General features: G+C 43.5%; 1 protein-coding gene across 1 annotated transcript in view; it reads right to left on the bottom strand.

Moving 5' to 3' along the window:
* Positions 1-275: 275 nt before the first annotated feature.
* Positions 276-15,314, bottom strand: part of ror2 (receptor tyrosine kinase-like orphan receptor 2) — a 42,238-nt gene continuing 27,199 nt past the window's right edge. The window contains exons 3-9 of the mRNA XM_074618125.1: positions 9,442-9,738; positions 9,218-9,248; positions 4,249-4,370; positions 3,783-4,097; positions 3,292-3,546; positions 2,936-3,120; positions 276-1,933 (exon numbers count right to left, since the gene is read on the bottom strand). Of these exons, the coding sequence (XP_074474226.1) occupies positions 452-1,933; positions 2,936-3,120; positions 3,292-3,546; positions 3,783-4,097; positions 4,249-4,370; positions 9,218-9,248; positions 9,442-9,738 (2,687 nt within the window). The 3' untranslated portion in view covers positions 276-451. The remainder of the gene's footprint in view (positions 1,934-2,935; positions 3,121-3,291; positions 3,547-3,782; positions 4,098-4,248; positions 4,371-9,217; positions 9,249-9,441; positions 9,739-15,314) is intronic.

Genomic DNA, 15,314 nt, shown 5'->3' with positions numbered 1-15,314 from the left:
ATGTGCCACTGAGCAACTTTCATAGGAATGAACGGGGCCCCGCCTCCAACGCTGTATCCAGTTCTCTTTATACATCCGTGCGTGAATCACACCCTTTTGGCCTCCCAGTGAATAGCTTTGCTTACAAGTGAAAATAAGCAGCAACCTCTACGTATTTGTGGATAAGAAAATGTTTTGTGTTGCACAGCAACGGCAAGAACATGAATTCCTCTGAACGGCAACGTTACAAAAACAAGGTCTGTAGAAAATTCATTTTGCTTAATTGTTGAGTTTGAGAGGTGCAAACATGAGACACACTTGACATTCAAATGTGTCAGTACAATCTAAGAAACTCGTAAAAAAAAAAAAAACATTCAGTCACTGTTCCACTTCATTTTATGCTGCTTATTGATTTTTTTTTTTGGCAAGCTCAGCTCACAGAATATTTCAGTTCTTCAAACAGCACCACACTTTATGTGTCTGACAAGTGTATCACCAGTTCGTCAGTCTGTGGAGGGTCATTGTCACCTAGCAATTCTGTTTCAGGCACTAACGAGTCCTTGTTTTGGTCCGGCTCTTCGTGGGACGCCCTGTCGGCCAAGTCCTCATCCTTGGTCTTGGTGGAGTCGTCGTTTAGCAAAGCTGCTCGCTCTGTGACAGACGTGTTGGAAGGGGCAGTGGTGACGTAGCCGGTAGATGTAGATCCACTGCCGCTGTGGTGAGAACCAGCTTTCGTAACCATCTGTGGCGGGTGGTGCATCTGCTGCTGCTGGTGCTGGTGCTGGTGCTGGTGGGGAATGGGCATGGGTATTTGCATGGGGTAAAAGTTCTGCAGGTATGGGTAAGCTGGCATGGGGTGGTATCCGTTGACGGGGATGTAGAGCTGCGGCGGCACCATCGGCCGATGCATTTGACCCTTCATGGGTATGAACTGGGGCTGGTGGAACGGCAAGCTCTTTTTAGGGCTGGTGTAGCGTGACGCATTCGCCGTGCTCATGCTGATGTTGCTAACAGGGCTGGTGCTGAGAGAGCTGGTCTGGGTGGTGTTGCTGGTGCCAGACGTCTGAGCGGAGCTGTTATAGTTGGACAGGCTTTCCCAGGAGCGCAGGCGCGTGTGGATGTCCTTGAAGCGAGGCCTTCTCGCTTGGAATTCACTCCAACACTCCAGCATGAGGGTGTAAATCCAGGCGGGGCAGTCGTCCGGACAAGGCAGGAGCTGGTGGCTGCGCACCATCTCGATCACGTCCTGGTTGGAGTAGCCGCAATACGGCTGCAGGCCGTAGCTGTAAGTCTCCCACAGCAAGACGCCGTAAGACCAGATGTCGGAGTCGGTGGAGAATTTGCCGTAGCTAATAGCTTCTGGGGACATCCAACGAATGGGGAAAGGGATTGGGCCCATGAGATTGTAGTAATCAGCAGAGTAGATGTCTCTGAACAGACCCAGATCCTGGATCTTGATGCTGAGTTTTTCAAAGACCAGAATGTTTCGGGCAGCGATGTCTTTATGGACTACTTGCTGGCTGGAGAGGTACTCCATCCCGGCAGCAATCTGGGTGATAACATGAAGGAAATCAGCCTGCTCCAGAGTGGATTTGACTGTCTTGTCATCATCTGAGCTGCCGACATCTGAGTTGGGGGAGCGCATCACCAGATACTCGTGCAGGTCGCCGAGGCCGGAGTAGGTGAATATGCTCATCGGCTGCTCTTTGGTGACCACACCCAGCAAACAGACGACATTTTGATGTTGTATGTGTAAGCGGAGCATGGCTTCGTGGCGAAATTCCTCGCCGAGAGCGGCGTCGACCTTGTCCTTTAATGTTTTGATGGCCACCACCTGGGTCTGCTCACCAGGTGCGGTGCCGTACATGTGGCCCTTGTAAACCTTGCCGAAGCGGTCCTCGCCGAGCTCCTCCATGAAGCGCACTGCTGACATGTTTATCTCCCGCAGCTTGGCCTGCAGCCACAAAAGCAATGAATATGATTACATGTCATCAAAGTGTACGGCCGACAATAAAACCCTAATGTAATACTTTACCACTGGAATGCAACAGTTCATAATTAAAGTGTACAGAGGTTTCTTTCTTTTTCATTACTGGGTGTTCAGACCAAAACCAGCACTGCATTAAAAAAACAAAAGCATCTGCGTTGGTGGGGGTGTGCTGCTTCAGTTACCGATGAGATGATGAAATAAGATACACAGATACGAGTTTGACTGATGAGAAAGACCTTAAATTGACGCCAGCATTATTGCATAATCTTCAAGCCCCATCTTGTGGAGAGGTCTTGAGTTTAAAGCCTTTATTATGGCACAAATTCCTCAATGAATTTGAGCTTAAAGGACCAGTGTGTAACAACTAGGGGGATCTATTGGCAGAAATGGAATATAATATTAATAAGTATCTTTGCTTTTAGCGTATGATCATCTGAAAATAAGAATCGCTATGTTTTTGTTACCTTAAAATGAGCCATTTATATATATAGAGAGAGTGGGTCCTCTTCGTGGAGTCCGCCATGTTGCTACAGTAGCCCAGAACGGACAAACCAAACACTGTTAACTTTTCCTGCTTGGGCCGGAGTCAATGACGTTATTCGCTGCCGTCGCTGCCACTCTCTCTCTCTCTTGCTTCACCACTCACTTCCCACGTACACACACACTCTACACACTGGCTCTGCTCCAAATGACCTACGCTACTCTTAGAACAACTGGCTCTAGAGAGGGCTAATTCGCATTTTTGCGTCAGCAACTGTAGTTATTCTACACGCTTGGCACACAGAATTCAGTGAGTTGCAATCTGCAAACTCACCGCTAGATACCTCCAGATCCTACACACACTGTTCTTTTGTGTTAAAATGACTGAGGGGGGCTGCATTTTCTAATGCAGTGCTAACGTCGGTCTGAACACAGCCATACATCAGAAAATGTAAAATGAAGTACCCCTATCAATGAGCCTCTTACCGGGTGTTTTTGCTGATTGAGAAGAGACAGCTCCACATCCTGGCTAGGTATTAGTGTGTCAGTTGGGTCCTTTTGCTTATTGCGACACATGCACACCAGAAAGAAGAGGCAAGCGATGACCAACGGGATGGCAATCGCAGGGATTAGAATGAACAGGATCTCCTTCCTGGGACTCTCTGGAGGCTCTGGAGAGAGTAAGATAATAGAGATAGTTGCTCAGTGTTCCAAGTGTCAGCCCTGTGATAGTCCCGCCTTCGCCCAGTGTCAGCTGGGATCGGCTCCAGCGCCCCCCCGTGACCCTGAATAGGATAAGAAGGTTACAGATAATGGATAGATGATGGCATTATTGTACTTACTGCAGGGTTGGATGTCACACAGGTCCACCCTGACCTGAGGGTCCAGGGTGAAACACCAGGGCGCCTGCATCTGGCCCCCTGGGTTACGACAGAAGTTGTGACTTCCCCAGAGCTCGGGGTAGTCCTGGGTCAGGTGGTGAGCGTGAGGGTACTGAGCGCTCCACGGCTGGCAGTGATGACCAGACGCAGTGACGCTGACTGTGCCCCTGTAGTCATCCCCACCTTCATTGTAGCAGCTGTGGTCTGGCGGGGAATCTGTAGAGCAGACAGGGACTCCGTGTGAATGCTCCGAAAAGAGGTGACTTTACGTTCTAATGTCTTTTCCTAACCACTTTTCCTTGACCTCGATGGAAAATGTCATGAGGTCAAGGAAAGATGTGAAGGAGAATTCATAAGAACCGAGGAAAAAACAACCTTATTTCATTCATTTCATGAGCAGGGTGCTGTTACATCAATATGTGTAATGCTTGCATGCCGTAACGTCCACCTACATGGGCCCAGTTTTTCTGGCGGTACTCCTATCCTCATACAGGAGGCAGCATCAGGCGTGCCCGGCCTCGGCAGCAGGTTGCAGTTGGGCAGCTCCAGCTGCATGAGGATCATGGGATTGGATCGGGCGATGGTGTACTCGGTGTGGCACAGGTCGTTCTCCAGGGCCTCGCACTCGTCTCTGCAGAGCTGACGCCGCCGAGGGGCCCGAGAGCCCTCGTCACACTGAGGGAAGACGTAGTAGCAGAAGGACGGGATGGCGAAACTGGAGCACTGATCCGACAGGTGGGTGGAGGTGCCGATCATAGTGAAGGCAGCTTTGGAGGGAGGAAACAAGAGACACATTTTTTTAACTGTTTCCCACATGCTTTTGTAATCTCAGATATCTTTAGTAGTTAGAATTATACCCAGCTGTTTATTGGTAATAACTTCTTGTAATGCAATATGTTAACTAAGAGATTTTCTTACCTGTGATGCGGTTTTCACTCTCCCCCTGCATCTGCAGAGACTCGACATAAATGCTTTGGTTGCCAATAAAGCGAGCACAGGCAATGCCTCGGTATGGCTGGCAGAAACCTTTTTCACGTGACCTGAAAAGTAAAACAATATTTTTTTTTTAAAAAAAGCAGAGAAAACAAAGAGAAAACAAAATAACTCCTGGCGTCAGGGGAGGGTGGCCAACTTTGCTCTGTTGGTAGTCCAGCCTTGGTCCACCAGAGGGCACTCAAAAATAATAGTTTTAAACTGAAATGAACGAGCCACCATGTATACATTTGTTATCCATAGTTTGAAACATCCATGTCTGCAATTTGTCTGCTCTGCCTTTGCACATACACACACACACGCACGCATGCACCACGCACACGTGGCCAACAGTTCACAACTTATGACTGCGTATGACTGTGTGGGTCACTCGTTCCTGGAAATCTATTAAATCTATTATTCTATTCTTGTTAATCTATTCTTATTTGTTTCACTCCCCATATCTCATTATGAGGACTTTAAAACATTATGTAATGGAAAAGTCATTAGCAAACGGGGCCTCTGGCATTCCTTCTATGAAGAGAAGCAGGTCCCCTGGAAGTGTTGGGCTTACTGCGGAGCTCTGCATTTACTCCTGGAAACTTATTTAAGAACTGTTACTGGAAATGTTGAATGAGTGAAGAACCGATAGATAAATTAGAGAGGAAAATTTTCATTTTTGGGAACACAAGTTTTAAAAAAAGAATAATCATTACTCAAGGTCCACTTAGTAGCCAGCTTATACACCGATCAGCCATAACATTATGACAGCATGGGCACCCTGACCGGTCTGCGGCTACACAGCCCCATACTCAACAAACTGCGATGCACTGTGTGTTCTGACACCTTTCTATCTGAACCAGCATTAACGTTTTCAGCAGTTTGAGCTACAGTAGCTATTCTATTGGATCGGACAACACGGGCCAGCCTTCTTGGACCACTTTTGGTAGGCTGCACCACTGCAGACCGGGAACATCCCACAAGAGCTGCAGTTTTGGAGATGCTCTGACCCGGTCGTCTAGCCATCACAATTTGGCCCTTGTCAAAGTCGCTCACATCCGTACGCTGGCCCATTTTTTCTGCTTCCAACACAAAGTTTAAAATGTTCACTTGCTGTCTAATATATCCCACCCACTGCCAGGTGCCATTTTAAAGAGATAATCTATGTTATTCACTTCAACTATCAGTGGTCTTAATGTTATGGCTGATCGGTGTAAAGACCGGTGGTGAGGACCCTCTACACAGAGCACAACATGTCATCAGTGGGGAGGAGGATAGAGAGAACTATAGGTGCAGCAGATCCAGGCCAATGGGTACAATGAGTGGATGCTGAGGATCCAACACCAGACCAGGACAGACACCGCTAAATCATCCCAGAAGCATTCCAGTGGGACTCCTTACGGGGCTGCACTGTTTGTTACACCCCACAAGTGTTGGGGGAAAAAACAAACCATCTAAATACAAGTGATTTTGCTATTCATTAGTGGAGCTCATAATGTAAAGTTTCTCCTGTGGGTGGTGCTAGAGGAAAGGTCATGTGGTCATTAAAATCTCTATGATTGATGAATGTGAATGTGCTCAGTCAAGCTAGATTGTGATATTTCATGTATAGATGTGGACGAAGATCTGATCCTGACACGAGAGAAAGGATCAGAACATCTCTGGCAAGGCAATATAAGAAAAGAAAGAGATGTTTCTCAAGATATCTTTCTCTGGACTATAAAGTACACAGACATATGAACCTACTGAGCAATATTATAATCTGACTGCTAACAGAGCAAAGACATCTTTTAAACATATTAACAAAATGAAAGTCTATAATGTGATGAATTACAGTGAAATACAAGCAGGGTATTCAGCCTGGAAACACCAGACCTGAACACGCTCTAACACAGTTTATTGGTACTTGTCACCTGAGGATCTGAATCCACCGATTGTCTCAAGTAGACGACAACAGTTGGTCCACAAATGAATCAATGTTGGCCCTGCTGAGATACACAGTGGGTGGATTGTAAAGTCTGATGGCGGCTGGGAGAAAATGACTTCCTGTAGCACTCTTACCCCAAAAACCTTCCTGGGGCTCTTTGCAGAATCCGACTCCCATCATGAGCTCCTCTGGTGTCCCAGTATAAAAACCATGCATTGTGCAATCACAACGTGGTCTAAGTCACGTATTTAAACACGTAGGAGCAATGTGTAAATTACTGCCATTAATTGTTGTTTGATGTTATTATAAAGCCTGTGACACTAAAAGATAACACAAAGCAACTATGGTAAGCCGTTTTAACATTTAATAGCAAAACAGGATATTCATGAGAGATATCTGCAACGTCATTTTGCCTAGTCAAAACTCTAATTCAAGATATCCGTAATTACATTTTGACTAGTACGATTCAAACTACTTTTGCAATTCATGTGTATGGGGTTTATCATTACGGATATCCACAATTCAAGTTTTTGATATCTACAATTTAATTCTGACTAGTTATAATTCCAGTTCAAGATATCTTTAATTCCCCCTCAATTGTAGATATCTACATTGTCCTTTTTAGATATCTAAAATTAAATTATGACTAGTCAGAATGATGTTGTAGACATCTCAAACTGGAGTTACGGATAGTCAAAATGTAATTACAGATATCTTGAATTAGAGTTTTGACTCGGCGATATGACGTTGCAGATATCTGTAATCACGTCAGCTGCTACGGCAAGTGGGAGGTGCAAGCTATTCAAACATACTATGGCGCTGCACTGCAGCCGTACGGGTTCATAAAGTGTGTCTGGAGACAATAAATCTACAACACGTTGTAAATTTCTACCACAGATCTCTAGAGAACAAAGCTCTCGTTCCCCACATATTCCTTCATGATCAGCTCTTTCTATTTCATGGCGTTTTCTAACTATCTGATCCACAACGGTAGAGACCGATGTTATGTGCCGTGAGACTGGGTTGGCTGGTCAGTGTGGGTGCTGTACAGGAAGTTGTTTGAACTTGTTGTCAAACTTGGCTCTTCACTAAGGTCATTGTGATGTTATGTTTGTACTTGGTTTAGTCTCCCCGGCCTGACTTGAGTCTTAATCCACAAAACAAACATTCTGAGCCCAAATCTCAGGATATACACACAGCAGAGGCCTGCATGCTTACAGTACTATAATTAGAAACTCAAAGCTGGTTAAATGGTGAATGATGTACTGGTGGCTCTGTCCTGTGCCGTGATAACAGGCTGGGAGTCTTTTTGCTTTTGAATACCCAAAGTTATAGAGCTATACACCTCTTACTTTTACAGTAGGTTCACCAAATAAATCCACTGGTAATAAGGATAAGACTGTTGTCAGGCTATTAAATAAGCATTATCAGTCAGTTTTTATCATCTATTCACATGGTAGATCACTGAAAGAAGGTATAAAAGATGACAACAGCGACCTCTAGCAACCGTAGTAATTATGACAGGAGCAGAAGCGGAAGTCAGGCGCTGTAGTTCACCCAGGAGTCTTTGTGTTCGTAGTTATTTTAACCCAAAACAAGGTGTTTTTCCGTAAACTTAACTAATTGTTTTTTTGCCTAAACCTAAAGAAGTTGTAATTTTGTTGCCTAAACCTAAAAAATCCTTTTTGTTTGTGTTCAAAATGCAACGTTTCATTCAGTTTGTGTTGCCTTTAAGTTTCACTTTCACTTTTGCAACATAGTAGGTGTAGTAGGCCCCTATTGACCCACATCTATGGTGCTTATAGCGACTAATAACGCCTATTTAATGGCTTGATAACAGTCGAATCGGGTGCAGCGTGACAAAGTAAAACTACCCTTTACTTTGACTTTTCTGATGAACTATAAAGGAAAATGTATATGTATACCAAACATTGCTTAAATAGACAAAAAGGCATTGTAAAATGAATACTTCCCCTCCCCCCAGCTCTAGATAAAAGACATTAAATGAGTCATATTATTGGCTGATGAGATAAGCTCCTTGGACGAGGCATTCAGAAACAGTTGGTCTGACTGAGGACGTGAATCAGCATTCTTTCCAGTTCAGAGCAGGCCGGTCCAAACCACTGGCTAGTGTCTGACTGCTGGTCGAGGAATCTATTCTGAGCCCCGTACTGGTGAGTCAAAACCACAAGAGAGAGAGACTGCATGTCCTGCTACCCTCATGGTTTGGTTCCATCAATCAGCGAAGCATTTCTTCATCATTTCTAATAGTCAGTCAAAGCAGTGGAGGTGTGAGTGTTAGCTGACATGTCATTGCTTGCCCATTTTTAGCTTTGGGCAGGCACTTCATAACACCACAAACATGCATTTCCACTTTGTCACACACGTCAGAGGATATTCATTAACTACAGTAATTTCCTGAAAACAAATCTTCAAATCCATCCTCACTACTACAAACCTTAGGGTGTTTTCACATATAGTCCTTTTTAAACAAAACAAACTCAGTCCTCTTGGACCAAAAAGTGGACTAACCGAAAAGGGACTTGGTTCATTTGAAAGAGGGCTCGGTTCTCTTTCTGTTCACACTATAGATAGCCAATTATACACTTTTGAACTGTTACTTTACAAAGTATTTTTGTTTTGTTAAATAATAGAAAACAGATTAATCAAGAATTAATCAGTAACCAACATCACATTGCAGTAATTCATTTCGCTTTTTGTAATTTAAAGGAAATTTCTTGCTATTATAATTCACTTTCACAATAAAAGACCAGCCCCTTGTTACCTGAGAATGTGGCTATAAAAAGTTAGGTGTCTTTGTAGTGTAGTGGTTGATCTTAATTTTAAGTTTTAAATTTTTTTGTCTGTAATGAAAATATCCTTAAATTGGAGGGCTTTTTCGTTCTATTGCTGTAGGATATTTATTCACACACACACACACACACACACTCGGACAAACACACTAATGTATAGGAGGTGTTCACTTACGATTCATCTGGACTGTGTGTGGGCATCTGTCCTGTGAGCCAAAAATAAAAAGCATAAATAAAACATTCATAATTCATATTGAAGAGAGACCTATTTAGCTTTGTGACTCTACATGCAAAGAACCACTATGGGCTTAGAGCTATGATCGGGCCCGAAACATCAGGCCCAACCCAACATGAAGCCGCATAGTTTCTATCTAAGCACAAGCCTGATGTGAACCTTACCTAGTTTGACGTACAGGACGCCTGTAGCAGAGATGACCTTGAGCGAGTTGGAGGCGACACACTGATAATAGCCGGTGTCTGTTGTGTCTAGGTCCTGGATGCGGAGCTTGGATCCTGCCTCCATTTTACGGATGGTTATGCGTCCCTGCTCCTGGACCACGGGGGCGTCGTTTTTCAGCCAGCGGATGGACGGTCGTGGGTTTCCTGTCACTCTGCAGTGCAGCGTGGCCGTCTGGCCCTGGAAGTGGGTGATGTTGTTGACCGGCTCCTGGAACTCCAGGAAATGCCCTTGAGGAACTGAAACATAAAGGGTTAAAAGATTAAAGGAAGCATCAAAACTTTAGAAACCTGACAGCATTGTTTCAGGCACCGCGTTAACATCAGCTGTTTCATTTATGCTTCAAAATCACTGGCTCATTCTTCAGCAAAGTCCAGTCATATTCACGTTCGACCCCGGTTGACAGTCACGCCGGGAATCCCGTCCCTCCCCACAGGGAGAGATGGTGCAATGCGCAGCGAGAACTCCACGACCCTCGTGCAGCGGCAAGACCTCAGATGATGCGCCCGGCGAGGGCCAGCTCAAAGTGTAAAAATATTTTCGGTTAATTATGAAACTGTAGCGGGCTGGATGTCATAACGAAATGTGGATAAATATATTATTCAGTGCTTTTTTTATTGGGCATCAACCATAAAAAAATAAATAGACTCTTAGCGTAAATAAACGTTTCAGTCCAGGTTGCGGTTTCGTGAGACTCAGCTGAGACGGAGCCGTGCAGACGGCTGCTGCACAGATTAAAATGAGAGTGAATCTGTTGAGTAAAAACACTTCTGACACCCTCCAGTCTGGACATGCACGGCGTAAACGCAGAAACGTCTTTTTTTTTTTTACTGTGTTGCAATATAGGGGCATTTGCAGAAATACAGTGATTTGCGGCCTTAAAAAGAAAGTGGGACAGGGCTGTAAAGTGGGCGGTCCAATGGCTCAGTACACTTTAAAAACAAATATTACTGGGGCCACTACAGAAAATGTATTAAAAATCCAGGAATTCACTTAATAGACACTACTACTGACTATCCCTGTAACAGTTTGACCACAGTTTAGCATGCTGACCAAACACGGTCCAGCCATATAGTAGTATCCACCTGGTCTCGTTCCAGTACTTTTGACTCTCAGCTGGGTTCTGTCATGCAGATTACTGTATAAGGAAATAAAAAGGACCGGTCTGGGTGCAGAGACAATGATAAACACACACTTCGAAGTCTCCCGGCTCTTCATACCATCTGCATTTCAAGCAGCAGCCAGGCTCTGGAGTTTATGCAATGGAAAAACAGAGATGCGTGGCCAACTTCCCATCCTGGCAAAAACAAAAGCTCTCCACAGAGCAGGCTACCGATGAGTGATGTCACCACGCAGATCTTTAATTATAACATCTTCATCTTCATTTAAGGATGTGCTGCAAACTCTCAGCTCTTCAGGAAAGGAAAGATGAAACAGCAGATCAAAAACAGCTTGAATGTTTCTTGCAGTTTAGATTAAAGGGCTCAAAACAAACGACTGACGACTGACGACTGAGTATTCTGACCCTCAATGTTGCTCTGCAGTCAGGGTATGTCATAATATGACCACAAGAACAATGTGAGCCGAGGCTCTAAGGATAAAGGGTGTCGTATGCTGCACAGATTGTAAAACCCTCTAAGGCATTTCTGAGATATAAAGTAAAAATAAGATAAAAGATAAAAGTAAGTGGTACGATGTTACATAACGTCACATTACGGAGTCAAATAGAACTTGCCTGTACCTCTGTCAGGCGCATAGCAAATTTGTCTGCCGCATAAATATGAACATTAAGGTACTCATTATGAAGAATTATGTTATTTAAAGACAGGTGGTACTAATAGTAGTGGACCAACAAAAGAACACAGAGAAGAAAATATAAAGCCCAGAGACACATTTCATCATTTTTACAGAGCACTGTTTTCGTTAAACTAAGTTCACAAAGCTTTGCTGTGATGACACTCGGATTTATTCAACCCTCTGAGACCCACAATAGACCTGTTTTTGTCTTTTTTTAGGGTGGTACAGGGGTTCTTTAGGGGGAGATAGCAGGTCAACAGTAGATGTCACATAGAAGTGGTGTACATCATCTGAAAGCTGGGAACCTGAAGATTAATTTGAGATGCAGCTCAGCACTGTGTGTCAAGTTGTTCTAGTCATAAATCAGATATAAACATTAATTAATGAATTATTTTAAATTAATTGTAAAATTGTATAAGGGTTTATAACATTACGATCGAAGTATATGATTTCCACCCCCATGCTCTATCATGTCTCATAAGTTGCAATGTTTGGGTTGATACCATTTGTTACACAGATTTAGTGCTAAATTTAACCATTTTTTCCAATCAAGAATTGATAAAAATGATCAATAATCTCTCCAAAATACCACATTAAGACACCAAGACTTCGAGGAACACCATAGAAAAAGTCATGCTGTGATTTGGTTTCAAAAACTTTTGACATTTTGAAATTGCTGCAAGAATTGCATTTTTCGACGATTGGATAACGAGCACTTCTGTTGTGTAAACTGCTCAGAAGTCCCCCCTTATTGTCAATCTACCTAGGAAAGACATCCATCCTCTGAATGCTCCAGGTCTCTAGTTTGTGGCTGTAAAGTTTCATGAGGCTGTGATTATCCTAGAGGTCACCACAGGTCATTTTATACAGAGAGGTCAAGTTTCAAAGAATGGTCTCACTACAATGAAATAGCTACTTTGGGGACTAACATCATCACACATGAATACAGTTGGGCTCATTGGCTCCACAAGAGTCTCAGCTTTACAGTGATACCCAATTTATGTAATTCAAGACTGTTTAGGGACCCCAGTATGCAGAAATATTCAAACACACCATTTTAGAATAAGCGAAAATAACACTTTTATACTGCATACATAAAACTGCATGGTTTTGGCAGGTATTTCGCACAAACTATACTCGGGTAATTCCTTTAGCATCCAACACATCCATGAAAGGAATTTCTGACCACACCATCAAAATCCTTGGCCGCTGGTCATCATAATCTTACCACAGCTACACCCACAGCCATCTCAACAATATCCAAAGAGCCCACTCTCACACCCTGGGTTCCTCGACACCCCCAGGCCCGTTAATACCATTGGACCCAGTTTTTATCCCTCCAGGACCCCTGCCATTTCAATTAACTCATTTGTTTATATAAATGGTGTTAGTGAAGTAAGTCCTGTGTCAGCTGTGTTGGTATAATGACAGTCTGTGTGGATGAGGAATCAAAATCTGAAGCACACACAGCACTGCTGCAAAATACTGCAAGGCAATGGCAAACAGATCTTCAACCAGGGGGAAATGGAGCCTAGTCCAGATTACAATCTTATGGCTACATTTAACACTTCAGCAATACGTGTTTTTGCCCAATCATGGCCGTATTGTCGTGAATCAGCACTTCCAAATGTCTTATCAATCCCCACTCTCTCAAAGAATGTAATGCAATCCTGCAGAAGTAACGGCGGTGTGCCTGCATGCACGCTGGGCCCAATTTCAATAGCCCACTGGGAGATTCAAACATCATCATTCCTGGTCAAAAGCTACTTTGTGAGGTACTTTTATGGAGGCATGACAGTCTCAAATATCAAGGCCAAAGTGCTTGATTGATTAGTCCTATCCCCAAGAGATAGAGGCAATGAAAAGCTGCTTTCTCTCACAGCCAGCTCTCTGGCAAGCTTCCAGAGCTTCGGTCCACTCGGACAACCGGCCTGTTTGTCTAAGAAATGACTGCTCAGGGCACCTAGTGACACCAAAAGTGGTTGCGTTGGAGTTAACCTAACTTCATAAAAGGGGAAAATCCTGAATCAAACAAGCTGATTTAGGGGGGGGGGGGAAAGAAAAGCATCTGGTCTCAGACAGCTGCAGAATTGTGGTGCATTCTTGTGCTGATAAGAGCTTGTGAAGTCGGAGATCTAAGAGTTGTTTGGAAGAGCTCTGTTGTGGGACAATTAAACCCACAAACCACACAGCAAACACAGAGGAAATAGATCATGTGAACACCAACAAGCACATTAGGAAGGCTGGCATGAGGAGCTTGATTCTTTGGTGGTGGTGTCAGAGAGGAGCATCATGGACGAAGACTCTCACCCTCTCCACCATGTGCTGGTCACGCAGAGGAGCACCTTCAGCAGTAGACTGACAACCACCATGATGCACCACAGAACTCCCCAGGAAATCCTTTCTTCCTGTAGCTATCAGAGTATACAAATCATCCACCTCATGTCGACAGATGGACAGCAGATTCATGCGCTGCTGAGGAGGCTCCAGCCTCCATTTCAGCTCTGAATTTATTACCTCCGCCAAGGCCGAAGGCCTAGGAAGGAGGTTATGTTTTCATGAAACCTGCCTTGGCGTAGGTCTGCTCTCTCTGAGTGCACTTCTAGTTATCTTGTGTTCCGGGTTTAAATAAAAAAATCATCAATTTTAAACTATTTTCATCCTATCTTATTTGATCTACTTTATCTAAGTTCTCATACTTGCTTGTGTTTAGCAAACATTTGACATTTGAGAACTTATTGCTCACCGTTAGATTCAGTTTATCACTCCGTTATTCTACTCATCATCTCTAACAGTAAGACGTGATAGGCATTGTTTTTATTTATTTATAAAGCCCTTTAACGGCAACTTGCCGTCATACATCACGTCCTTATTAAATTGGTCCTTTAGTCATTACTCAGCTCGTTCAAGTGATCGGCTAAAGCTTGAAGTCCCGCGTACAAACAATACATTTGGGGAAACTGTTTTTGGTGTTCAAAACTTTTATAAAAACATTATAATTAACCACATTTGTATCTCTAGGTGATTTTAAATCCATGATTACAAACTACTCCGCTCTTGAATGCAACTGTTTTTAACATTGTTCTATTATCTTCTGGCTGATTGCTTCTTGTGATTCGTTAACTATGTTCTGTGTGTATTTATTCTTTAGTTTTATTGTACTCTGGACATCATTTTAAATGATGATTCAAATAAAAGGTTGAATGAAAACTGGATGAATGAATTATTGATTCATTTAAGAAGCTTTTTTTCCTAATAAATTAAGTTGTGTAGAGAAATATGTTTATATTCCTCATAGAAAAAGTATTGTTTTGTAATAAGCACCATCACTTCCCTCTCCCTGCTGTGCTGAGCTTGTCACTTCCTCATGGGGAGCGACGAGGTCAGAGCCTTACCACATTTACCACTTAAATAACTGGCATATACGAAAAATGTGCTTTGAAACTACATCTAAAATAATGATTATAACAAGGAAAAAATAATTACATAGAAAGCTCTGCAAAGTTTCCTTTCTCTTCAAAAGAATGAATCCAAAACGTTCATGTAAACTATTACTGCTCGGTGCTCATTTCAGTCCCCGGAGACGTGACGGTCAATGTCTTCACATTGTTACATTCCTTTTCCCTACCCTGGTATTAAACAGACACCGCTGCAGCAGTATTGACGCTACCCTTAAATTATGAAAATGATTGATGCTCCGGGGCCAGGAGTCCACGCTGAACACCCACCGTGCTGCACGACAGAGAGCTAAGCTGAGAGGACGGGGCTTACAAACCAGAAGGCATGAACATTAACAAACCTTTAATATGCAGCTGATAGGCCTGATTGGTGCCATGAATTAACTAACGCTGACTTCTGAAGGACGGACTGACTGAGGAAAGGCACGGTGGTACAGCGGTAACGCAGTCGTCTCACAGCAAGAGGGTTGTGGGTTCAAACACAAGGCCCTTCGGTTTGGAGTTTGCATGTTCTCCCCGTGGTAGCATGGGTTTTCCTTCTTATGTATATACGAATCGAA

Source organism: Sebastes fasciatus, chromosome 19 (assembly GCF_043250625.1).
Source record: "Sebastes fasciatus isolate fSebFas1 chromosome 19, fSebFas1.pri, whole genome shotgun sequence".
Lineage (NCBI taxonomy): Eukaryota > Metazoa > Chordata > Actinopteri > Perciformes > Sebastidae > Sebastes > Sebastes fasciatus.
This window is presented reverse-complemented; position numbering and strand designations above follow the sequence as displayed.